Source organism: Acanthochromis polyacanthus, chromosome 14 (genome assembly GCF_021347895.1).
Source record: "Acanthochromis polyacanthus isolate Apoly-LR-REF ecotype Palm Island chromosome 14, KAUST_Apoly_ChrSc, whole genome shotgun sequence".
NCBI lineage: Eukaryota > Metazoa > Chordata > Actinopteri > Pomacentridae > Acanthochromis > Acanthochromis polyacanthus.
Window position 1 is genome coordinate 22,771,487 of NC_067126.1, and position 25,790 is coordinate 22,797,276.

A 25,790-nucleotide genomic window follows, 5' to 3' on the forward strand; every position below is an offset into this window, starting at 1 on the left:
AATATACATTAGTTGCAGGTCAAGTCTTCACACCCACATAGTCCCTTATCAGGCAAAGCAAGTAAAATCACAGCTGCCGGTGGGACCACGAGTAGTGTTTTTGGTAAATACAGGGTTTCCCTTACGTGGACACATGGGAAATCTCATTAACTATAATGTTTTTGCCTCCACAGATTAAATATGGAAAGAAGAAAGAGTTGAACTGGTACTTTTCAGTGGACGTGAAACGTGGACATATCAAGAGATAGCAGATGAATTTAATGTGCGTCATCCAAAGAGGATTCCACTTGACTTTTCCATGGTGATGAAAGTGGTTAAAAAAGTTTAATGAAACAGGAAGTGTCATGGACAAGCCCCATTCTGGACGACCAAATGTATCAGCTGAAACTAAAGAATTGGTTATGGCTAAAATTCGAGCTAGCACTAAAAGAATTACTTCCCTATCCCTAACCCTGTCTTTCGATATGTCCATCCTTCACATCCACTGAGAAGTACCATTTCAACTCTTTCTTCTTCGGACAAAGCCAGGTTTAATCTGTGGAGGCCAAAAACTTATAGTTAATGAGATTTCCTATATGTCTGGACACATTTGGGGACACCCTGTACATAATATTTGAGGCTTGACAACATTAAATCCTGTTCTAGATTCACCTAAAAGAAGAGAGCAGGTGAGGACAGCACTGCCAGCAGTTTGTATGTGGCAGCTGAAAAAAGACACTCTTGCTGTTTTACTTTTGCAAGGAGGGCGTAGATGAGAAGGTCAGACAAAGAAAAAGCAAACACGTGCCAGGCAACCCAGCAGCACAAATATTCAGAAACAGTTGGTATGATAAGAAGCACTGGAGGTTCACACAATCTTACTGTGAGTGTGTGTTAGAGCTGTAAGTTACTTAAGAGTCTTTGCTTTTCTGATTCCATTTATGCACATGTACATCTAACAAACATCCGAGTGGAGTTGAACTTATTGGCAATATTAGTATTTTGACACCAGCCTATATTGGTTGGCGAGCTGATTGTGAGGCTTAATATTCTCCAAATATGCTATAAATAACCCATCCAAAAGTGTAGAGTAGAAAGTCTGACAATAACAATAGAGACATGCTTTTTTTTTCCTCCCACAAATGTGTCCTTCTCTGTCCCAGTTTCTGTCTTCCTTCTCCTCTCCTTCTTGTTTCTGTCTTTCGTTCCCTGTTGCGGGGCCAATTAAATGTGAAAGCTCGATACTCTGGGGTCAAGTGTTGGTTTTTGCTGAGTCTGTTTGAGAGTTCAGTTAAAAACAAACACACCAGGCCCTCGCATCACTTGGAGGAATCATCTGCATGACCTTGGGTTGATGCACCAAGTTAAATCTGTATGCATTAATAATGGTTGAGCTGACAGGAGCTTTGTGGGTCATTCAGTCTGACTGTCAGTGTTGCTGCTGCCTTTTAGTGCCCGCCTTACAGCTACAGTGGCTTACTCTGTGGTTTCGTACTGATGTTTTTTTTCTTTCCTTTCTAGTTCATCTTTTTTATTTCATCTTACCTGTGCATACTATTTGTTTTCTGTTTTTTTCCCCCCAAATTCTGACCTGTGCCCATATATTCTCTCTCTGCAGGATGACTTCCTCTTCAGCGTGTCCATAGTGAGTGGGCTGACATGTGCTGTGTTGGCTGTGGCCAAGTTCATGCTGGGAAGAGTGCTGACTAGTCGGGCACTTATCACTGATGGTAGGATACACACACACACACACACACACACACACACACACACACACACACACACACACACACACACACACACACACACACACACACACACACACCTCATTTGCCAAGTTAATATTCATTATCTGTGTTTCTTAACAAAGTGTTGCCTGTAAACTGTCCCTCATGAGCTCAGTTTTGTCAACCACATAAAATTGACTGTCTCACTGTTGAATGATAGAATGATATTGAATACAGGTACAAACTACAGCAAAAGTAATAATAATAACAACAACAGTAATAACAACAATAATAATAATAAGCGGTAGGGTTAGAATTAAAATGTTAAATCACCACCACCAACAACTTTTGGACGTTTAAAGACCTGGGGCCTCATTTATAAAACATTGCGTAGGATCCATACTAAAGTTTGCGTACGCCGAAAATACGAAACGGGTGTATGCCCTTCGCCCCTGATTTATAAAACTGTGCGTAAGCACAGCTGCATGCAATTTCTTGATAAATCAGACACCAGCTGGAAGATTGCACAGGTGGATCCACCTCACATTCCACCCACAACACACCCACATTTTACCATGAATGGTCAATGCAAAGTGACTCATGAATGTATCTGTATATAAATAAGCTGCTGATCCACGCCAGCCTGCAGTCTTTTCACTGCTGTGCGTCAGGTTGAATGAATCATGTGTTGACCCAGGCCACCCTGCCACTAAATTTGTTATGATCATGTCCGATGTACAAATAATTTGTACACTGATTGAATGTACATTTTTTTCGGTTCACATAGACAAATTCATTTTCACTCGGGGGTTGTGGTGTCAAGCATGTGTGCCTGCGTGCCTGTACAGGGCTGATTAATGGTTGGACGCTCATCCCATTCGGCCGCATATGGATAAATAAACAAAATTCTTTACTTTTTTTTTTGCATTTTACTGTGATAGTTGCAGTGAAGAGTGACAGGAAATGGGGAGAAGACATGCATAAAAGTGCCGCGGGCAGGAATCGAACCCAGGCCACTGCGTCGGAGACCACCCCTGCAAATGGGTCTTTTGCTTTCCCCGATGAGCCATACGGGAGCCGGGTGATCAGTAAACAAAATAATTTAATAAAGATCACCGCAACGGCCCCAGATGTGGACCGGCCCTTCGGTCAAACGACCGAATGAAATAACGTTCAATCCGCCCCTGTTAATATATGAACATAGTTCTGCAAATACAGTCGTCGGCTGAATGACGCACTATATGAACATCTACAACAATGAGGGTTTATGATTATCCGACTCTACAAGTCTAATATGTGATAACAATAAAGGTTTGAGATCAATCTGGTTTCAATTCGCCACTTCACTCCGGCACTGCCATTCCCTCTGTCTCCAAAATGTGCTTAAGCAAGCATCAAAGTTGGCGCACCGGTGCGCACATTCTCACGCCAAGTTTGTTTTAGAAATCACAACGAACACAGCGTACGCCACTTTCTACGCAAAGTTTGTGATTTACGCCCTGTTTTGTGCGTAAGCAAGCATCAAGAATCAAGGTTGGCGCACCGGTGCGCACATTCTCATGCCAAGTTTGTTTTTATAAATCACAACCTTTGCATAGAAAATGGCATACGCCACTTTCTAGCCTTGTTTTGTGCGTACGCAAGCTTTATAAATGAGGCCCCTGATATGCTTGAAATGCTTCTTGGTAATACTGAAATTCTTTTACAACTCTTTAGTTGCTCTTCCTATATTCTTTTATGTGAACTTCAAGTATCAAAAGTAAAACATGTTTGAGGCACCCTGCTAGCTCAACTGATTGAATGGGCGACCCCTGAATAGAGGCTATAGTCCCCGGCGCAGTGGCCTGGGATTGATTCCCGCTCACGGTATTATTATAACTGATGCAGTATGTTGTCAGAGCCTTTTCAGTGTTTTAGCTGGTCCAGGAGGAGGGAACATTTATTGTTTTATATGCTGTCAGTAGTTCAACTTAATGTATAACAGTATATTACACTTAATACTCGTTTAAAGTTTTCAGCATCCTGATGGTAAAGCAATTAGAGACTCTAAATGTCATTTCAGTGAAGTGAAGTTAAAAGTGAATTATTTACCTCTAAAACTTTGTGGAAAAGTCAAAGACTTAGTGCCAGAGGCTAGGGTTATCCTAAGGACGCTCTAGCTTTAAACTAGAAAGGAGAGGATCTAAAGGCAGAGAACGCCTGCATGTGTTTCAGTACGTGAAAGTTGCTCACACAGCTGCATTAAAAGCAGTAGTAGGTTAAGACCTACTGTTCACACATACGTGCACAGCTGGACAAAAGCACAGCACACACACACACTGTCTCTCACAAACACACTGCTATCCCCAGGTCTCAGAACGCACAGGGCATCAATCCAATAAACCTGAGGTTGCTGTTCTCTGAGCCTACATTTATTTCCCACAAGACTATACACTTACTGCAAGACAATAACCCACTGTGCGAGCCTCCACACTCGGAGAAATGTAATTATAAGAAAAAATACATTCAGTGTACAGGGTAACTCAAACACAGTAGATGTAGCAGTAACGTAGCCTGGAGGCTTTTTGAGCCTTTGAGGGCTTCTAAAATGACAAAACGATTCAAAAATATTTCTCATCTGCCACCTGCTTTAGTAAAGGACCAGCTTGAAGGAATATGTTATTTTGAACATTTGCTTATTTGCTTTTTTGACAAGAAAAGGCAACCCAATGGCTGAGTGGTTAGGGCATATGAAGCATGAGCTAAACGCCTTTAGTATCCAGTTCCAGTTCAATTACTGGTCAGCTGATTTTTGCTGCCCATCATTACCTTGCTCTCTTTCCTGCATCTGCACTGTACACCTAATAATTGCGGAAACCCCAAAAAATGAGTTCCATGGGCGGACAAATGCCACTCCTCTCATGTCGGTACACTTGTCTGCTTGAACAGATCAAGCGAATGGGTTTGGATGTTCTAATGTGCGAACTTTAGAAATACTGGAATATATTTGAAAGTAACAAGAAGATTTATGTGAGATATAAAGAGTAAATTATAAATTTCTTATCATGTGTACATCTTTTTATTTTGACCAGTTAAGTTATGGAATGTTCATCAGAATATGTACACTACTGTTCAAAAATTTGAGGTCATTTAGACCTTTTTTTGAAAGAAAAAATATTTTTTTCACTGAAGATAACATTTAATTAATTGGAAATACAGTCTACACATTGTTAATGTAGTAAATGACTATTCTAGCTGGAAATGGCTGATTTTTAATAGAATATCTACATCGGGGTACAGAGGAACATTTCCAGCAACCATCACTCCTGTGTTCTAATGCTACATTGTGTTAGCTAATGTTGTTGAAAGGCTAATTGATGATTAGAACACCATTGTACAATTATATTATCACATGAATAAAAGTGTGAATTTTCATGGAAAACATGAAATTGTCTGAGTGACCCCAAACTTTTGATCCAAAGACACCAAAGATATAGCTTTATATTTGTTAAACAGAGATGAGAATGGCATCAACCTTCTCACTAAATATTCAACAACAAAGTGAAATAAACAAATACATTTCTGAGAAAGTCGAACTATTCCTTTAACACACCGGACACTGTGCTCAGATAAACATGTTGCTGTCCATGTTCAAGTCTATATACAGTTTTTCATATTAACATCTGTGTAAATTATTTGATGGGTTACGATCAGTCTCACATTCCACATGAGCAAAAGTAATTGGTTCGTACAGGATCACTATCATGGTTCAAACAAGCACAACATCCGTGTTGCATTGAACTGAATTGAACTGTTGGTGCTTTTCAGGGTTTAACTCTATGGTTGGAGCTGTCATGGGATTTTCAATTCTGATCAGCGCTGAAGTCTTCAAGCACCACCCAGACGTCTGGTTTCTGGACGGCACCATGGGAGTTCTCATTGGACTCATCATTCTGGCATATGGGGTCAAGTAAGAGCTCAACCAACAGCAGACTCTACATAAAATATTCCACCTTTTCGACTAGGCACTATTTTTGTTGTAACAATGCAAGATTCATGTGTGAGCTTGGCAACACACAAACAGACTAATTTCTGCATGTTTACCGATTGTCCTATAATCTCTTGTTTCTGTCCCTGCAGGCTCCTGAAGGACATGGTGCCTCGTGTCAGACAGACGAGGAACTACGAACGCTTTGAATGAGAGATGTGTGTGTTGTCCAGACGAGCAGGTCACACACAAACACACACCCACACACCTGGGTGCCTCCTGCCCTCTTCTCTCTGTCTTTCATACACACTTACACCCACATTTCACCCCCACATTCACTGGGACATTTGTTCTCAGACATACAAACATGTGAATATACTGTATATACATATATATGCATATGTTGTATATACTGTACATAGTACATTCAAAGATTCATACATGTAACACGTATACACACATCTGAGAGGCTCCGAGAGAAAAGGACATGATTGAAGACCTCCTGGAAAGAAAGCGCTTCAGTTAAAGATTTTCTGACTTTTGCTCCCTTTTCACTTTTGGTTTATTAATGCACCAGTTTAGAAAGTTATACCCAGAAAGAAAAAGGCTATAGAGGAGACGCAAAACAGAAGAAATGCTCAAGAACTGCTCTGGATTTGTTCAAGCCGGATAGACATTAACTGCTGCTAAGATGACACCGTTCACGCCACCACAGAGTTGAAATCAAAATGTAATAAAATGGTGTAGCTTTTACTGATATTAGCCAAAAATAAAATGTGTTTGCTTTTACAGTGCCATTTACGTCATAAATGAGCTATTTAGGAGCTGTTTGTTTTCATAATGCCTCAATACCGATCCAGCATCGCCAACTAGTTTATTCACTTATTTATATTTTATTTCTAGTTATTGTCAAGCACAGGTGTTTCCTTTGGGGGCGGGGGAGAGAAAAAGGAGTTCCTGTAAAAACCTCACCAGCCTCCTCACATCAGTTTGAGAGAGAAGGAGAGAGAGGAAGTAGAAAGCAGAAAGACGATAAAGTGTATAAAGCAGTGTTGAGTCAGCAAACACTGCTTCCTCTGAAAAGCACCAGCGAACTCAGTGCGGCCGGCCTTGATCTGTAAACTCTACATCTAAAGTTGACCAGAGATAGAGAGGACAGGAGGCACTGAGGACAAACATTTGCCGTGAAACGAACTGCACAAATCTGAAATTATCCGGTCTATTTATATTACATTGCTGCTGCACCGTATGGAATGTGTCCAAGCACAATTTTATTAGCAAACCTTCCCTCTTACACTGCTGTTTGTTGCTTACAGTTAATCACAGAGCCCATTTCTATAAAGTGAGAAATGCTTTCAGGGTATTTAGCCTGTTTTTGTCTTAACTACTGTATCCGACCCTGTTTAATTGCCATGTACTGTATTGTACATTTCTTTTGCTCTGTTTGCAGCAGTCTCACTGAAATCTCACTTTTGCCGTTTACTTGAAAATATTTTCCAGGCGATAGTTAACAACTTGAGAATAGTAATAAAGTTTTTGTAAAGGTAAGATGCCTATACCATGTGCAATATTCATATTGTTCATCATTTTCTTAAAGAATGTTGTACTGAACTCGGATATTTATTACTTTTATTCATATCATTTTATTCATAGTTGCTTGTTTTTCCCTCATTTTGACTGAAAACTTCGTATAGGAAGGATAAAACCTGAGATGAATCTAAGCACAATGATAATGCTAAAGCAGCCTGTAGGGATATCAGAGACAGTGTTTTCTCTGTCTGCTGACCTGCTTGTTACTCATTTGTTCTGCATGTTTCCATCGCCATCTTGCATTATTATGTGCAATGAACAGAATGTAAATACAAAGCACACAGTCTGTAAATATGTTTATTACACTGTTTGGGTGCATAAGTAACAAAAGTCACAAATAGTCATAGTGCTCTATGGCTGACATGGGAGTAGACAGTATATAGTTAAAGTGCAGACTGATCAATGTTGCGTATAGTTAAAAATGTTGACTCTGTAGTGTGCATATTCTGTAAATGTTGTTTTACATATTACTGTAGATTAATGGTGAAATGACATGAAAAGTCTTACTGTACGTTTCTGCACTGTAAGTGAAAATCTGAGTGGAAGTAGGTGTGATCTGACAGCGCTGTTCAAGGCGTAGCTGTATTTAGATCACTTGAAAATTAAAAAAGAAGAATAAGAACATTTTAAAATTTGGTTTATAACTGGCCACAACTGCAGATGATCTTCTGGCACAAACCAGTATTAGTTTTACTGAACTTTAGACACTGTGGATGCCATTAACTCAGATGTGAGATTCCCAAGTAAGGATTTGCAAATCATTAAGAGGAAAATTATCATTGTGATCATTAAGGAGAAGCACCAGGATTGGCAATAACAAATTCATGATTAAATACTAAATAAACTGCTAGAAATAATGCACAGATGCTGTGTTATACATAAATTCACTACTTATGACAACAAATTTTCACATCTCAGTTGAATGAATTAAACTGAACCGGTCCAGTGAATGTGGGTCTATAATGCAACTGAGCCCCCTTGTGGTTGTCTGATGATAAAAGTGTTGATTAATATTCAGTGGTCTGGTTCCAAAAAGAGAGAGTCTAAATTTATCCCCAGCAGGAGACAGTTACAAAGCCTTGGGCAGCGACTGTGAAGAGGCCTGCATCCACTCTACACTGTAATTATTAACTCTGACTCGACATACAGGACAAGGTGTGAACTTCTTGATATTATTTTTAGTTTCATTGTGTGAAGAAAATGAATTAGTTGTAAACTGAAGGTGTGATCAGCTCACACCACTTCAACTCACCAACAGCACACTGATTTGTAATGTTTCCCCCTCTTTAATGCATAGAAGACAATCTCTACAATGACTTCTACTAGCGAAGTACAGTGTTTACATGCCGAGACCACCACGTAAGGCACAGAACAAACTCATTCTAGCTCAGTCTTCGGTATGGTATGCTTTGCTGTAGCTCTGTTGCTTATATAGTAAACTACTGTGTCAGATCAACTAGAGGCTATTTTGATCTTTGCAGCAAAATCCTTTCTACCTCTCCTCTTTGCACTTTGTTTTATTTCCATGCGACTTCTCTCGTGCACATTCATGCTTGTGAAAATTTAGGCCAGGTGCTGCTTTCATAGCCCTGTCCCTCTTATATTCCTTAGTAATGCGTTAGTGCAACAACTAAATGCCATTAAAAAAAAAAAGGTAAAGTGTGACTGTAATCCCATGATTGCCACAGTTTGTATTTAATCTTAAATGTGATTTTTCTCTCTCTCTTTCTGCTTCTCCTTAAACACAATTCAAGGTTTGTGGAAAAGTGAATGGTGTTTTGTTATGTTGTTTCAACAGTATTAAACCTGTCACTAATTGACAAGGGGGCAAATATCTGAAACCTTTTCATTATTTCACTGAAACAGCTCAGAAACATTCAATTCAATTCTGTAGCGTGATGAACTGTGCCAAATCACTGAGACCATTTGTCAGCTCTTCTGAAATGCGTGTGTCATTCTGGTGTGCCTGTAATGATGAATGGACTTTCCATTAACACCCCAGAAAAGACATCCATTCTACCAAATTTCACAAAATTATGATAGCAATACTAATCATTTCTCTGTTGCTGTAGGCTTTGCATGGGCTTGTAAAAACCCTTAGAGTTTCAATGGTAACAAATGCATTGCAGTCACACACACTGACACACACACATATGCACACATACATGCAAAACACAGATGGAAATACTGTATGTAACTAAATTTACAATAAATCTGACTATGTAACAGAATTATTATTTGTCTGTTTGTACAGTAATGACATCAGTGGTATTACAGATGATGTAAAGGCCATTTATTTATGTAAAAGTACAATAATGAGATATCTCTGTCAAGAGAAACATTTTGTTGATTAATAAAGTTTTATCCTGCTTAATCATCAATGATGTGAAGGTACGTTTTTTGGGTGGAAGGGTGGGTTTTCATTTACTATAAGGTCAGTTTTCTAGCCAAGATAGAAAGCCATCTTGTAGCGGCAGAACAAAAATCCCAGTTATTACCAGAGTGAACAGTCAGACATAAAACTCCTGTTAACTGTGTTCTGCTCAGAAAAAGCTGTATAGTGATCAAGTGGAATAAAAGTGTCAGGATTACAAGACACAGGTCTGTTTTTAAACACTATTTCAAGTCATCTTCACTTTACTTCCATTTCCTATAGTAAAGATTCCACACACCTTACCTAAAGTCCAAGAGTATTCAGTTTGTGATCTTTTAGTCTACATATTCAGTTAAAACCCCCTTTAACCCCCAACCTGGAAAAGGCCAAAATCAGACCTGGAGACCTGCTGCTGCCAAGCCAGATGGAAATAGTTATGTTGATATGAGGTGCTGCTGCTGTACATTGATCCTAGGATAACCTTTGTTGTATTGCTCAGACAATATACTGTCTAGTACATATGTTTCTGTTGGCTATCCAGCAGTTAGACACATGCCTTGCATAAGGCTATCTGGTCCTTAATATAGTCCCTACAGGGGCAGATGCGAATCAGGGACTGGTCCGATCTCACACAGCTGAAGAGTAGAGGGTCCGACTGGAACACACAGTGTTTACGACTGTTTGTGATGGCTGGATACACCAAATGACCATCAGAAAACTCTGATGTTTGACAGTCTACACTGTACCTGTGAAGAGAAACAAAAAGCAGAAGAATTATGGATGGACCAGTGCTGGTTTTCACCTACTTGCAAAAATGTGTTTTTTCCACATTATCATTCTCTTTAAACCTTTTTTCCCCAGTTGAAAGCTACACTATATTGCCAAAAATATTCTCTCACCCATCCAAATAATCAGAATCAGGTTCCAATCACTTCCATGGCCACAGGTGTATAAAATCAAGCACTTAGGCATGCAGACTGCTTTTACAAACATTTGTGAAGGAATGGGTCGCTCTCAGGAGCTCAGTGAATTCCAACGTGGAACTGTGATAGGATGCCACCTGTGCAACAAATCCAGTCGTGATATTTCCTCGCTCCTAAATATTCCACAGTCGATTGTCAGCTGTATTATAAGAAAGTGGAAGTGTGTGGGAACGACAGCAACTCAGCCACCAAGTGGTAGGCCACGTAAACTGACAGAGCAGGGTTAGCGGATGCTGAGGCGCATAGTGCCAAGAGGTCACCAACTTTCTGCAGAGTCAATCACTACAGGCCTTTAAACTTCATGTAGCCTTCAGAGTAGCTCAAGAACAGTGCACAGAGAGCTTCATGGAATGGGTTTCCATGTCCGAGCAGCTGCATCAAAGCCATACATCACCAAGTGCAAAGCAAAGCGTGGGATGCAGTGGTGTAAAGCACACTGCCACTGGACTCTAGAGCAGTGGAGACGCCTTCTCTGGAGTGATGAATTGCGCTTCTCCATCTGGATATCTGATGGACCAGTCTAGGTTTGGTGGTTTCCAGGAGAATGATACTTGTCGGACTGCATTGTGCCAAGTGTAAAGTTTGGTGGAGGGGGGATTATGGTGTGGTTTTTCAGGAGCTGGGCTTGGCCCCTTAGTTCCAGTGAAAGGAACTCTGAATGATTCAGCATACCAAGACATTTTGGACAATTCCAAGCTCCCAACTTTGTGGGAGCAGTTTGGAGCTGGCCCCTTCCTCTTTCAACACGACTGTGCACCAGTGCACAAAGCAAGGTCCATAAAGACCACCAGTGAACATCCAGGGGCAGGACATTGAAACAGTGGACAGTTTCAAGTACCTGGGTGTTCACCTCAACAATAAACTGGACTGGTCCCACAACACCGATGCTCTGTACAAGAAGGGCCAGAGTCGCCTCCACCTTCTGAGGAGGCTGAGGTCCTTCGGAGTGTGCAGACCTCTACTAAGGACTTTCTACGACACTGTGGTAGCCTCTGCTTTCCTCTACGCTGTCGTCTGCTGGGCCCCGGGCAGCACAGAGCGGGACATGAAGAGACTGAACAAGCTGACCAAGAGGGCCAGCTCTGTCCTGGGCTGCCCACTGGACTCTGTGATGGATGTGGGTGAGAGGAGGATGTTGACCAAGCTCTCATCCATCATGGACAACAGCTCCCACCCACTGCACCGGACTGTAGTGGAGCTGAGCAGCTCCTTTAGCACAAGACTCAGACACCCTCAGTGCAAGAAGGAGCGCTACCGCAGGTCCTTCATCCCCACTGCCATCAGACTGTATAACACTACTGTGTAGTTGTTATTATGTGCAATATTTATTATCTTGTTCTTGCACTTTCGTGACTTTTGCACTCCTGTTTTTTGTTTTTGTTTTTGTTTCTAAGAGCCCTGTAATGTTAAATTTCTCCTTTGTGAGATTAATAAAGTCTATCTTATCTTATCTTAAAGACATGGATGACAGAGTCTGGTGTGGATGAACTTGACTGGCCGGCACAGAGTCCTGACCTCAACCTGATAGAACACCTTTGGGATGAATTAGAGCAGAGACTGAGAGCCAGGCCTTCTCATCCAACATCAGTGTGTGACCTCACAAATGCGCCTCTGGAAGAATGGTCAAAAATTCCCATAAACACACTCCTAAACCTTGTGGACAGCCTTCCAGGAAGAGTTGAAGCTGTTATAGCGGCAAAGGGTGGACCGACGTCATATTGAACCCTATGGATTAGGAATGGGATGTCACTTCCGTTCATATGCGAATCAAGGCAGATGAGCGAATACTTTTGGCAATATAGTGTATGTTCAACACTGTCAGAAACTATTAAAATATTCTAATTGTTAGTTGTTTTATATACAGTTGGCTCTTTTCAAAATGTCAATGGTGATTATAAAAGCAAACTGCAGAAGGTGGTAAAAGGTTTCCTGTGTATTTAGACATTTCACAGAAGCTTTTCATGTTTCTCATTAGTTCTGCTAAGCTGCTTCTAATTTTATAATTCAGGATATAAAAAATAAAATGACGATAAATTTGCTGTAACTTAAATTAAGACTGGTCAATGAGGTCATTTAACTGAAGATGAGATATCTTGCTTTGAGAATATCTGTACAGAGCAAACAGAGCTCTAAAGATTTTATGCTCCGACTCAGCAAAGTTAAATCAAATCTAGTCAGTGCTAAATGTCCAACTTCATTGGTTTTACAGGTGATAGTACTATCTTCCTTCCGTGTGAGGGGTCCTTCCCACAATTTACACACAGGCAATGATAAAAACAGCATAACCAGATTTATGTGTGTGCTTATTAAAATGTGCATACTTACTTCGCAAGATTCGTGACACTGTTAAGGTTTGGGAAGAAGGCAGGTTCACAGATCAGTCCCATCCTCTGGCAGGCCTTCTTACAAGAAGTACCTGCCTCTGCCTTCACTACCTGGAGCGCACTGAATGGGGGCCAACTCCTTGTACTGGAGCAAAGGTCCTAAAGCAAAAATTAGAACAAGATAAGTGGATAGGAAAACGGTCTTCAAACAGTCCCTCTTCCTCCCAGTCCATGTTCTCCAACCTGTTTTTCAATCAGGACGTTGACCCTCTGGAGCATTCCTTCACAGCTGAACTCATAAGGAAGGTAGGGTTCAATCTGTAGCAAAAATGCAGAAAGTAAAACTATAGACATACCAGAAGACTGGAATGACATCTGTAAGGTGCAGAACAGAGAAGTGAGGTGTAATGAAATTCCATACTGTAGAATGAAAACGGACACCATGTTCAGAAAGTACTTACAGTCTGATTGAGTATAGCAGTGAGAGCTCTCTTTACTTCTGTTTCGTTGTGTATATCTACCATCCATACGTAGGGCTCTCCTATGGCCTCAGCATAAGGATGCTGAGATGTCACCTGTGCAATCACACGAACCGTAACAAATATTCTGAAAAGTAAGTGCGTTTACTCATGTAGAGGCATAATTATTTGACCAAAGAGAGAAACAGACAGTGAAATGAGTGATTGTTGCACAGGTATGTTAGGAAACATGAGTTTATCCAGTAGAGAGCTGAAAATTATGACAGCTGACATTGGGGCAGAGATCCAGTACACCCTGGACAGGTCTCAAGATCATCATATCTACACAAAGAGACAGACAACCATGCATGCTTGCAGTCACACATATGGCCAGTTTAGAATCTCCAAGTATGTACACTACTGGTCAAACGTTTGGGGTCACTCAGACAATATCATGTTTTCCATGATAACTCACTCTTTTATTCATGGGCTAACAGAATTGCACAAAGGCTTTATAATCATCAATTAGCCTTTCAACACCATTAGCTAACACAATGTAGCATTAGAACACAGGAGAGATGATTGCTGGAAATGTTCCTCTGTACCCCTATGAAGATATTCCATTAAAACTAGATGTTTCAAACTAGAATAGTCATTTACCACATTAACAATGTCTTGAATGTATTTGTGATTAATTTAATGTCATCTTCATTGAAAAATGCTTGTCTTTCAAAATATTAGGACGTTTCTAAGTGACCGCAAACTTTTGAACAGTAGTGTATGTCTATAGACTTTGAGAGGAGCACAGTGTACCACCATACTGAGACAGAAACACTGTTTTTTCAAATAACATATCTTGTTCTGAACTTGACCACTGACCTCTCTGATGGTGGGCTTTCCTTTGAATATCTCTGAGTTCAGTCTGCTCAGTGGTGGTTGTATCTTTGGGTTTAGGAAAGCACAGCCATTGGCTAAGGCTTCCAGAGGGGCGGGTCCTTCTAATGGTATACCCAACCCCACAAAAACCTACAGCAGACCCCATAGAAAAAAGAAGACAGATTAGAATATTTTAAAGGTACAAAAAAATTTAAATCTTAACTTCTGAAGATGTATATGTTGAATAATGCATTTCTTCACTGTCGCCACATGGTGCCAGTCAACGCCTGCACAACAAAAGATTCAATGGGGAGCGTGCATAACCCATCAAAGGTGGCAGAGACCTCATGCCTTGTTAATTTTAACAGCTTAAAAATCATACTTAACCTTAATTCTTCATCTTGATTCATCTTAACTTTATCCCAGCTACAAAAAATATTGTACATAGAGTGCCTGTTCATTTAATCCAAATGTTTATGATCTGTGGCCTAAAACTGTAAAAGAGCTTATTGCTTCTAAAGTAAACACAAAACATCTGCACACACTTCTTGATGTTATCAGAAACATCACTTTTACAAAGATGTACTATTACTTGTACTGTGGATGGACTTAGTTATGTATATTTGCATATTATAACTGATCCAGACGAAACCAGCTGTATAAACTAAGTGATAATCAGCATTCAGTGAACTAAATCTGCACTTGCCTTTTTTCTACCTGCAGTCAGAACAGAAACTGTTTGAAACCTGATTTCAAGCATAGAAAGACAGAAAGATGTTACTCTTTTTAAGAGTACATGATGTGCCATCCATTATTGCAAGGGTGTATTCAATATGCAACATTAGGTTTAACAACAAGGAAGCAAACCCAAAGTAAACACAACATAAAGATAAATTTGTGAGAGATGCATGGGACTCTAAGGGTTTGTGTAAACTGATTTTGAACTGACCACTTGTTGCCTCACACCCACCTTACTTTGTCTCAACAGGGTCTGTACGTCATGCCCTTTGATAATGCCGTGGTTTTTCACATAGCTTGGAATTGCAGCAGTATTGTCAGCCGTCCCGTGGACATCCAAGTACTTGTGAATAAGATCCACATAAGCCTCTTTACCCTGTAGAGTAAAAGCAGAGAGAGCAAAGGGTGTCTTGTTGAAGATGCAATGGCCGTAACCCATCGAACCCAAAGTATTTTCAAAGCATATAATGACAATTAGAACTTGTCTTCCTCTTCCTTCCTCTTTTACTACTGCACTTCTTGTTTCTTCTGCTGTTACCTGCCAGAATGTGGCTCTCTTTCCATACACGAGAGCCTGGTTCTGTCTCTTGGTAGACTTAAACTGCTCCGATTCTTTGGACATTAACTGGTGCTGCACCACAAAGCCGAGGAATGTGTTGTCTGGTGTATGAGCTGCTCAAAATAAGGCTGACATCAATTAGGGTAGACAAAAAAAATATTCTAGAAATATAAAATACATTAACAAAAACTCCAAAGGTACATTGTCCATTGTGATGAAAACCTAATTGTTGAAATATTTTTTTTCAAAACACATATAAATAACCAGATTAGTTCTTAGAAAAGTTCAGGTGAGACATACGGAACATGGTGTAGAACTGCAGTAGGGTCATGTTCAGGCCTCCGAATGGACCATGAAGGTGGTGCTTTTTGACCCAGTCTGGGTGATTGAAGTCTGGCTCAGTGCCAAAAGTATCCAAAATACGAAATATACACCTGATAAGACACCAATATACACACACATCATACATATTAAGTAACACAGTTACAAAACAAAGCAATATTTTATCTTTTATTTAAAGAAACATTGACACTAAACCACTTCCATATCTATCCATCGATCAGTCTGCCTTTTAGAATTTCTGACTGTTGTTGTTCTTCCTATAAATATAACCCATCACATTCATCAATTGATTTTTTCTGCTGACCTTCTGTCCTCATCGTTTCATTTCTGTCCACACAATATTCTATCTTTGAACTTCGTTTTTTTCTCTCTCAGAAGCAGGGTAACAGAATTTTCCCCGAGCCTTGAATTCTTTTCAAAAGTACCCAGAATGACCACAAGAGGGAAACATTGCTTGTGCTTCTTTTTTTTGGAATACAAATACGCTCTGTTTGCAACATACTGTATAAGAGTAATAGATTTAGTCAGAATGCAAATCACAAATTCATCCTAGTTTTCAGCCTAATCAAATATGGCTTTGCTTTATTTGCAAAAATATCAATGAATGAAGTTTCACGATTTTATGTGTCATCAAAATATGATTATTGTGGACACGTATTTTTTAAAAATATTTTTCAGATCAGAACCTGATACTCACTTATATTTGATCCAGGATGAGCCAATTACTTCTTGAATTTGTCGAAGGCCAACAATGTCTGTATAGATCAGGTTTGGTTCCACTTTTAAGTGTCGAGATGGGCAGCCATTTGTCTTACCTTGTAGAAAACTAGAGATGGAGAGAGAGTCAAAAGCCCAAATGGATACACAAAAACACAATAAATTCAGAGGAAATAATGGAATGAGTTGAAACGTACAGCTTCTGGGTGAACAGCACTGATACAATTAGAACATCAGACTTGTTTGTCCGTCAAAAGACCACCGGTTTAAAGTGTCACATATGTCTGTTCAGATTCATTTACCACTGACAAAGCAGCAGAAGTGAGCATACTCACGCCTTCAGAGCAGGTATGGAGGCAGAAAGATGAACATGGTGACCCAGGATATAAAGCGTGGCGATAAGGTCACTCCACTGGACCTGCTCCCCAAGCGGGCCACCGCTGAAAGCACCCTCTGCAATGCGTGTTCCCGATTCATCTGTCAAGGCACCAGGATGCACCAGGATCTGTGGATAAAAGCAAATTCATGGACAAGGGGCAGCCTCAAATGATGTTGAATTTCCCTTGTGTGTGAATTTAAAAGCCGTCTTGACATCTAAGTGGCTGTATCTGATGACTCAGCTCCTACATAAACAACAAGAATGGCCCCTTCAATGGGATTCTGATGTGTATTTATTCAGGCGAAAACTTTTCTATTAAAGTTTCTACATCTATTAGCTCATTTCCTGTGTTCAGCATTACTGAAGTCCATCCATCCAACCATTTTCTACACACCGCTTAATCTTCATTACGGTCACGGGACACAGACACAGTTTTAAGATGTGTCTGTTCCTTGTGCCACATTATGAAACTATAAATGTCACATTGACTCTATATGATATAAATACAATGGAAACTAGACGAGCCCTCAGTAGATGGCAGAACCACACCCATGCATGATACTCTGTATCAATTTTGATCATCCTACGTATATCCCTTCCTATACAAATGATGTAATATGCAAGAAATGTGCTAAGTGACCCCTGGGACCTTGACCTTGATCTGCTGACCTCTAACTCCACAACTGAGCAGGGGACCTTAGACCGATCTTCAGTGCCAAGTTTGATTATCCTGACTTCAGCACTTGCAGAGATATCTGAACGGACACACACACACACTTACCCAGCCAGCCAGATACCGAAGCGAATGCAGTAACCCCGCTGACGTACACGTCAGGCGTGGTTAACGAGCTAGGGTAACTTGGGTACAGTATACTAAATGGCACTTTACATTCTTAACATTGCACATGGTGCCTGACAAGAATTGCGAACTGTCAGTCTGAGGTGTTAAGGCCAGTTCTTGCTTTCATCTGCATGTCTGCAAGGGTCAGTAAGGTTATGTGCAATGAAAATTTTGTCATTTGCTCTCAGCAGATCACCAACTGTACATGCCATTGCAACCAGTAAGCTTTTAAACAAATGCTAGTTATATGGAAAGAATTCACAATTTAAAGAGTTGTAATTGAATTGAATTGACTCTGGAGGTGCTTTGATTTGTACATATTTTCCACTCACAGTACAAAAGAGTTGGGACACTGTCACTAAATCAGTAGAATCACTTCAAGTTAGTGAGTTCTTGATTTCGTGTCTGTTGCTTTATGTTGACAACATTTTCATCTTTGTGGATTCTAATGTATGTTTACTCCTTTTCACCTACCCCAGAATCCTCCAAATAATGTCCTGACTCTAAGACATTGCATGCTGTCAGTTAGCAGTTGACATGCGTTACCTGTTTGGCTGTCCGCTCTGTGAGGTTGTATTTGGCTGACAGAGAGCGACCGGCCTCCACCCAGACCTCTTCCATACTTTGAATTCTTTGGTGGATCCAGCGCAACTGCCCTTTGTTTGCCAGAGATGGGTAAAGACCTTTGAAGCTTTCCTTTATCACTGCAGGGTCCATCTGAAAAAGTGAAGACAACTCAAGGGATGATGACTTCTTTTGTGCTCTTACACTGTTGGAATTTAGAAATGCATGCTTCGCTGCTTCCGAATAGGCTTAACAGGCCCACAAGTTATTGTCAATGCCACTACTCCAGTTTGAGTTAAGTATGCCATTTGTGAGTCCTCATTCAGATTGATTCAAAAAAATGTAAATGAATAACAGTTTTCTATTTGCTTTTTCAACCATGAGGGCTATTTTCATGCATTTGTAAGCCTTTCAATGCAAGAAAATAATATAGACCATGAGCTTAGGAGGCAAAGTAAAAAAATGCAAGAAAACAAGTTTGCTGCTCCAGAGTTCTACTCTCATAAACAGAAAGTTTCTGGTAGAACAGGTCTTCAAAGGTTATGTACCTATCTCCAATACACCACACTCCATACCGTGTACACTACACGACATGTATCACATGCACTCATACAGTCTTTGCCTTTTTCTCTGAGTTTTCCGCTGCAGCTGTGGGGACCACTCGACCTGGAAGGACAGGACACCAGGACTCTACCTAACACAAGAAATAGGAGCAGTTAAACCAGCACAAACACAAGATCACTCCACAAACTGTGAATGACGCTTAATGTAACTGAGCGAATGTTTTGTGTGTTTAAAACTGACCGAGTACCTCGCTAAGGTAAATGAAGAAGGAAGGCAGAGACCCATTCACCCCATGGTGGCTGTAGCAGGGGTCAGTCCTCCACATGTCCTTCATCCACTGGAAACCCAGCAGACCACAGAGGGCCACAACAAAACACAAATTCATAACCAGCACGAGTCAAAATGAATTAGAAAATATAACAAATTATTTCAGAGCAGGTCCAGGTTAAAAACAAACCCCAAAGAACCACCAACACTGTCAAGGCAGCTGTTGCATCAGGAGTGTTCTGTTTTGTTTTATTTTACCAGAAAATTAACATTGTGGTTGGTTTTACAGTAAAAGGACAATTGTCCTTTTACTGTAAAACCAACCACAATGTTAATTTTCTGGTAAAAACAAAAAACAAAAACAAAACAGAACACTCCTGATCATTATGTGAAAATATATTCATAGCAATTGCAGACACTTCAAATATAGGCTACAACAATGAAATCTGTTACCTTCAATTTCTCTTTGCAGTTTGGATAACCGTCCATGGGGGGCAGTGGAAAGTTTTCATCCTCTTTCATTTGCTCAACTTTAAAAAACAAAACAAAACAAAAGGCAGTACTTTTCTTGGTTCAAAGACATGCAATGCCTTTTCTTAACACTGAATGGAAGACTCCACAGATAGAAGCCACAGAGGAAAAATGTGTCTGAACTATGCTGAGATATACTGCTAGTGTTAACAGTCATTGCAGAAAAATTAAAAGTTTGTCTGGCCTAGTCCATAAAGCAAGAGTTGTACACAAAGTATTCAAAGCAGCATGCGAATAATCTTTTCTGACTTAGAGCTAAAATAAACAACCTCATCTCTATTTTTGGGGTTTAGAAGGGTTCCATTTAGTCAACTAACTGTGCATTAAAGGTTTCTGACCTGTTCAGCTGGTGACAAATTCTCAACCATTGAGTTACTACATGATGTGAAGTGCACATAGTTGTTACCGGTTATATCTGCTCATTATCATTTTCAGTATCCTTGGTTGATTTATAACATTCATTCTGCTGTAGAGGTGCCATGTGTTGGAACAAGTGCTTCTACATAAAATAAATAAATCTCATAAAAAATAACTATGGAATGTAACAAATTATTGTAAGCCTAGTTTATATTTCTGTACAGTATGTGATAAGAAGAATATTAATAACGGTGAGCTCCTCTAATATTCTGATTCTCTGCAACTCCCATTCAAAAACAGAGTGGACAATAGCATCTACAGTAGCCTGGAGTTTCCCATGGACAGACCTGATAAGAAACAACTGCAATGGCTGATATGGTTCTTCACTGTGATGAACATGGACATTTTAATTTGTTTTGACTCACTTACTGACTCACCAGTGGGACTAGAGCACCAGAGTTATTGTATAAAATTGTGGCTAGACTCCGATCTTGTTTCGGGCATCTTTTGCTGAAACTACAGTATGCAAACTAAGAAAAAAATAATAATACAGGGTGTCCCTAAAGTCTGGACACATAGGGAAAAAAATACATATTTTCAAGAAATGAAAATTTTAACAATATTTTATTCAATATATATATTCACTTATTGAATTTCATGTATACAGTATTTAATACTTAAATATATATGGAATTTAATATATATTTGACAATTAATCAAATATATGTTTGATATAATTGCCATATTTAGTCTGTGGAGGCAAAAAAAAAAAAAAAAAAAGCAAGAAAAGCGCTCAGAGCGTGCAGTACTCTGCCATGGCTGCTCAGTTTTTGTATGATTTCCGACGTATAAGTCCCAATAAGACTGCTGCAGTGGATTTGTAGTAGGATCACAATCATGCCATCATCAGCATTCAGCTGTTCACTTGCAATCATAGTTATAGTGACGCTGTGCCGCTATCTCGCAACGATACAGAAATCTTTAACAAGTCCGTGAATCCAGACTATCAGCCACATCACTGCCAAAAAAATCAGTTCATTTGTCACTTACAGTATGTGCTGATACAAATGTATTTGCTTGAAACCATGTCCTGGTAGAGGTTTTTTTTGTGTTGAAACCAAGCATCTACTTTAAAAAGTAATTTTACCTGATTTTATTTGTTGGATTTCCTTCTTGTCTTTCCTTACATGCAGCTTCAGAAATTCCTCCAACTGTGACACTTGTTGCTGCAGATGGATTTTATCAGAACGCAGCTCCATAATCATTTGATCTTTCATTTGTCCTTTTACTTTTTCTGCCTCCATTTTTATCTGGAGTGCCTGTAATTCTTTGCTGTCTTTATCTTCTTCCTTGGAAGAGCCTGAGAGAGACAATTTGAGTTAAGAGAATATACAATTAGCAAGTATAAGAGTGAATCAGCTTTGGATTAAAGGAAATACCACCTCTATGAATATTTTGCATATAATAGTTGGGTGATGTGACTCTGTGACATAGTGCGCATTTATTTGGCATAAAAATTATATTGTCTTAAAAGAGTTTTCTCACAATTAGAAGACTTTATGGTATCCAGGAGATTATTCACAAACTTGTCAAATGTCTTCTTTATGTCTAGAAAAGAAATATTCTTTTTAAAAAAGCATTTAAAGAGTGAAGAAACAGGTCAAGTTAAAGAGAAATGTCACAGAGAGTTGAATCAGATATTATATCATCTCTGGACAATATGCCTTTTAGATAGAAGATATCAAAGCATAAGAGTGTGAAAGACTGTTCTGACAGAAATAGTGTTGCACAAAAAACAGGTTATCACTACCTCATTTGACAAAATTTACAGGATTTTATCCACCTCTTCATTAAGCTCAGCCCTTGTTTGTCATCTCTTTGTTTATGAATATCTCCTATTTGATTGTCTACTGTAAGTGAACAAGATGTCCTTAATGCAATGTTCCCCGGTGCAGCAAGCACTTAGAAAGGCTTATTCATTCTCTATTCAAATGAGCTCCACCGGTGAATGATGCTATCTTCAAACAAAGCTCCTGGAAGCACTGCACCAGCTCCACTGTTTGATAGCTACACACGTGGACAAAATTGTTGGTACCCCTCAGTTAAAGAAGGAAAAACCCACAATTCTCACTGAAATCACTTGAAACTCACAAAAGTAACAATAAATAAAAATTTATTGAAAATTAAATCATCAAAAACAGCCATTACTTTTGAATTGTTGATTAACATAATTATTTTAAAAAAAACAAACTAATGAAACAGGCCTGGACAAAAATGATGGCACCTCTATAAAAGATTGAAAACTATTTGACCAGAGTGACATGATTAACTCAGGTGTGTCATTTAATTGACATCACAGGTGTTTCCAAACTCATAATCAGTCAGTCTGCCTATTTAAAGGGAGACAAGTAGTCACCCTGCTGTTTGGTGAAAAGGTGTGTACCACACTGAACATGGACAACAGAAAGCGAAGGAGAGAATTGTCCCAGGACATCCGAAAAAAAAATGATAGACAAACATCTTAAAGGTAAAGGCTATAAGACCATCTCTAAACAGCTTGAAGTTCCTGTGACAACAGTGGCTCATATTATTCAGAAGTTCAAGACCCACAGGACAGTAGCCAACCTCCCTGGACGTGGCCGCAAGAGGAAAATTGATGACAAATTGAAGAGACGGATGGTTGGAATTGTATCCAAAGAGCCCAGAGCAACCTCCAAAGAAATTAAAGGTGAACTCCAAGGCCAAGGTACATCAGTGTCAGATCGCACCATTCGTCGTTGTTTGAGCCAAAGTGGACTTCATGGGAGACGACCAAGGAGGACACCACTGCTGAAAAAAACTCATAAAAAAGCCAGACTGGAATTTGCAAAAATGCATGTTGACAAGCCACAAAGCTTCTGGGAGAATGTCCTTTGGACAGATGAGACCAAACTGGAGCTTTTTGGTAAGGCACATCAACTCTATGTTCATAGACTCAAAAACCAAGCATACGAAGAAAAGAACACTGTCCCTACGGTGAAACATGGAGGAGGCTCAGTAATGTTTTGGGGCTGCTTTGCTGCATCTGGCACAGGGTGTCTTGAAAGTGTGCAAGGTACGATGAAATCTGAAGACTATCAAGGCATTCTGGAGAGAAATGTGCTGCCTAGTGTCAGAAAGCTTGGTCTCAGTCGCAGGTCATGGGTCTTCCAACAGGACAACGATCCAAAACACACAGCCAAAAACACCCAAGAATGGCTGAGAGAAAAGCGTTGGACTATTCTAAAGTGGCCTTCTATGAGCCCGGATCTGAATCCCATTGAACATATGTGGAAGGAGCTGAAACATGCCATTTGGAGAAGACACCCATCAAACCTGAGACAACTGGAGCTGTTTGCTCATGAGGAGTGGGCCAAAATACCTGTTGACAGCTGCAGAACGCTCATTGACAAATACAGAAATCGTTTAATTGCAGTGATTGCCTCAAAAGGTTGTGCAACAAAATATTAAGTTATGGGTACCATCATTTTTGTCCAGCCCTATTTCATTAGTTTGTTTTTTTTAAATAATTATGTTAATCAACAATTCAAAAGTGATGGCTGATTTTGATTATTTCATTTTCAATAAATTTTTATTTATTGTTACTTTTGTGAGTTTCAAGTGATTTAGGTGAGAATTGTGGGTTTTTCCTTCTTTAACTGAGGGGTACCAACAATTTTGTCCACGTGTGTGAGGATGTGTAGGATTACTTCTGCGTCATCGTTTCTCCCCCTTTTTTCCATTGTGTCTGTGCTCTTCTCTCACCTTCAGCCCCACTTGTTTCCATCCACACTTTCAGACTGTTGTCATGGGTCATATCAACGCTGTTCAGGTTAACTTTAGTCTAAAACCAGTTAGAACAAACAAGATGGAGTGAGAAGTAGTGACATCACTTGACCAAAAACCTAAAACACTCCAGTGTAAAATAAATCAACTGCACTAGACTACATTCAAATTTTTTTCTTAAGTAAAAGTATTCAGGTATTATCAGCAATAGATTTAGTCACTATGTAACAAAGAAAGTCTTGTTCTTTTATTACTTTATTAGTAATACTAAGGCATCATATGTAAAGAGAATATTAGTCAACTGACAAGCAGGCAAAGACCCATTCAAGGCTACTTAAGAGGTAGTCAGAGGTTTCTGATGAGAAAAGACTCCATCTGGGTTCCAAAGTGGGTGAATGACATCTTATGAATGAGCTGGAATTTACTTCTGAACCCTCTGGACGAACTGTCCATAGGTTACTGTTTTTGATAAGGCATCTGGTTTCACAGTCTGGGAGGCAGGTTGTCGGTGTTTATTATACAATCTTCAGTATTAATCTACAATGTAGAAAATAATACAAACATATAAAAAGTATCAAATGAGAAGGTGAGTCCAAGCTTTTGACTGGTACTGCATATAATGACAATTACAATTCAAATTGTCTCAAGACGCTTTGCAGAACCACTATGATGCCCATGATCTATGATCTTTACGTATGATGCATTAGTATGTTCAAGCAAAGTTATCCAATGGCCTGCACCTGCTAACCCAAATCCCCCCCACACACACCCCCCCACACACCCATCTGAGGGAGAGGGAAAGAAGTAAGAAGGAGGGAAAAGGGACGGCTGCTCCTGACATATGCTCTCCTAAAGTTTTAATCTGCAAAATAGCTTGTTTAATAAATGAAGTGGATTACAGAATGCAACACTTTTCTCTGTATTTCAATGCAATAAAAGTATAAAGAAGAACATATAATTATTCAAACAAGACATGTTTGTTCACAGTAAAAAAAAAATAAAAAAAATCCATAAAAACTGTGAAATCTAGAAGCAAGTGTACTGGAAAAATGAATTTCAAAAACAGTGGAATATGGTAATGTTGGAAAAAATGAATAAAACGACAAAATATCTGCAAAATAATATTATTCTGGCTGAATTAAAAAATGTAATTTTACTCTCAAATGTTGTAAAATAAATAAATAAATACCATTTGTATACAAAATGGGGGCAGAAGTTTGAATTAGATGAAACATTATTTTGAATTTTCCAGTCTTTAATATACATAATTCTTGTTAAAAGACAAATATCTGTTAAACAGTATTTGTCCAATTTACAATAAAACAAAAGAGAAAGAAAGAAAAAACTTAATTTTGCCATTTAGCAATTACTATTTGTAAAATTACAGATATTTAGTGTTGATGAAATTTTGACTAGTTTCGTGTTTGTTTGTTTTGTTGTTGTTTTATGCCAACTTGTAAGTTAATACTTTTTGTTAGATTTCCCTACTAATTCTCTGTAATTTACCAAACCAGGAAAAAAAATAGAATCACAGTAAAGTGTTCAAAAGAATTCCAGCTAAAAAGTGTCAACAGACCTTTGCTTTTTACAATGTCGACAATGAGACTGGGTGAAGAGAATGAATAAAGATACAAACCAGGAGGAGATATGGCAGACTCAGACACCAGATGAAACCAATGCCCAGCAGCACAAACACGACCTGTGTTAGAATGTGCTTTGGTGCTTTCATGATTGACAGAGAGCTGGGGGTTGGTTGGTACAGGTGGTTTTAAAGAAAAAGAGGTGATTTTACATTAAATGCACCGTTTTCTACATACAGAAATTAGAATTCCAAGGGATATTAGCACTA

At 39.3% G+C, this 25,790-nt stretch overlaps 2 protein-coding genes across 2 annotated transcripts in view; one reads left to right on the forward strand and one right to left on the reverse strand.

The window, feature by feature from the left end:
* Positions 1–9,644, forward strand: part of LOC110966561 (transmembrane protein 163-like) — an 84,942-nt gene extending 75,298 nt beyond the window's left edge. Inside the window, exons 6-8 of the mRNA XM_022215959.2 lie at positions 1,598–1,709; positions 5,514–5,655; positions 5,826–9,644. Of these exons, the coding sequence (XP_022071651.1) occupies positions 1,598–1,709; positions 5,514–5,655; positions 5,826–5,886 (315 nt within the window). The 3' untranslated portion in view covers positions 5,887–9,644. The remainder of the gene's footprint in view (positions 1–1,597; positions 1,710–5,513; positions 5,656–5,825) is intronic.
* Positions 9,645–9,721: 77 nt separating this feature from the next.
* LOC110972395 (alpha-1,6-mannosylglycoprotein 6-beta-N-acetylglucosaminyltransferase A-like) lies at positions 9,722–23,972 on the reverse strand. Its single transcript, XM_051959442.1, has 16 exons — positions 23,921–23,972; positions 21,285–21,497; positions 19,703–19,764; positions 19,230–19,319; positions 19,041–19,112; positions 18,401–18,571; positions 16,970–17,139; positions 16,615–16,743; positions 15,876–16,009; positions 15,555–15,688; positions 15,249–15,392; positions 14,282–14,428; positions 13,406–13,519; positions 13,188–13,262; positions 12,946–13,103; positions 9,722–10,383 (listed from the first exon to the last, which is right to left on the reverse strand). The coding sequence occupies exons 1-16, from the start codon at positions 23,970–23,972 to the stop codon at positions 10,182–10,184; spliced, it is 2,067 nt and encodes a 688-aa protein (XP_051815402.1). The 3' UTR covers positions 9,722–10,181.
* Between the last annotated feature and the right edge of the window lie 1,818 nt (positions 23,973–25,790).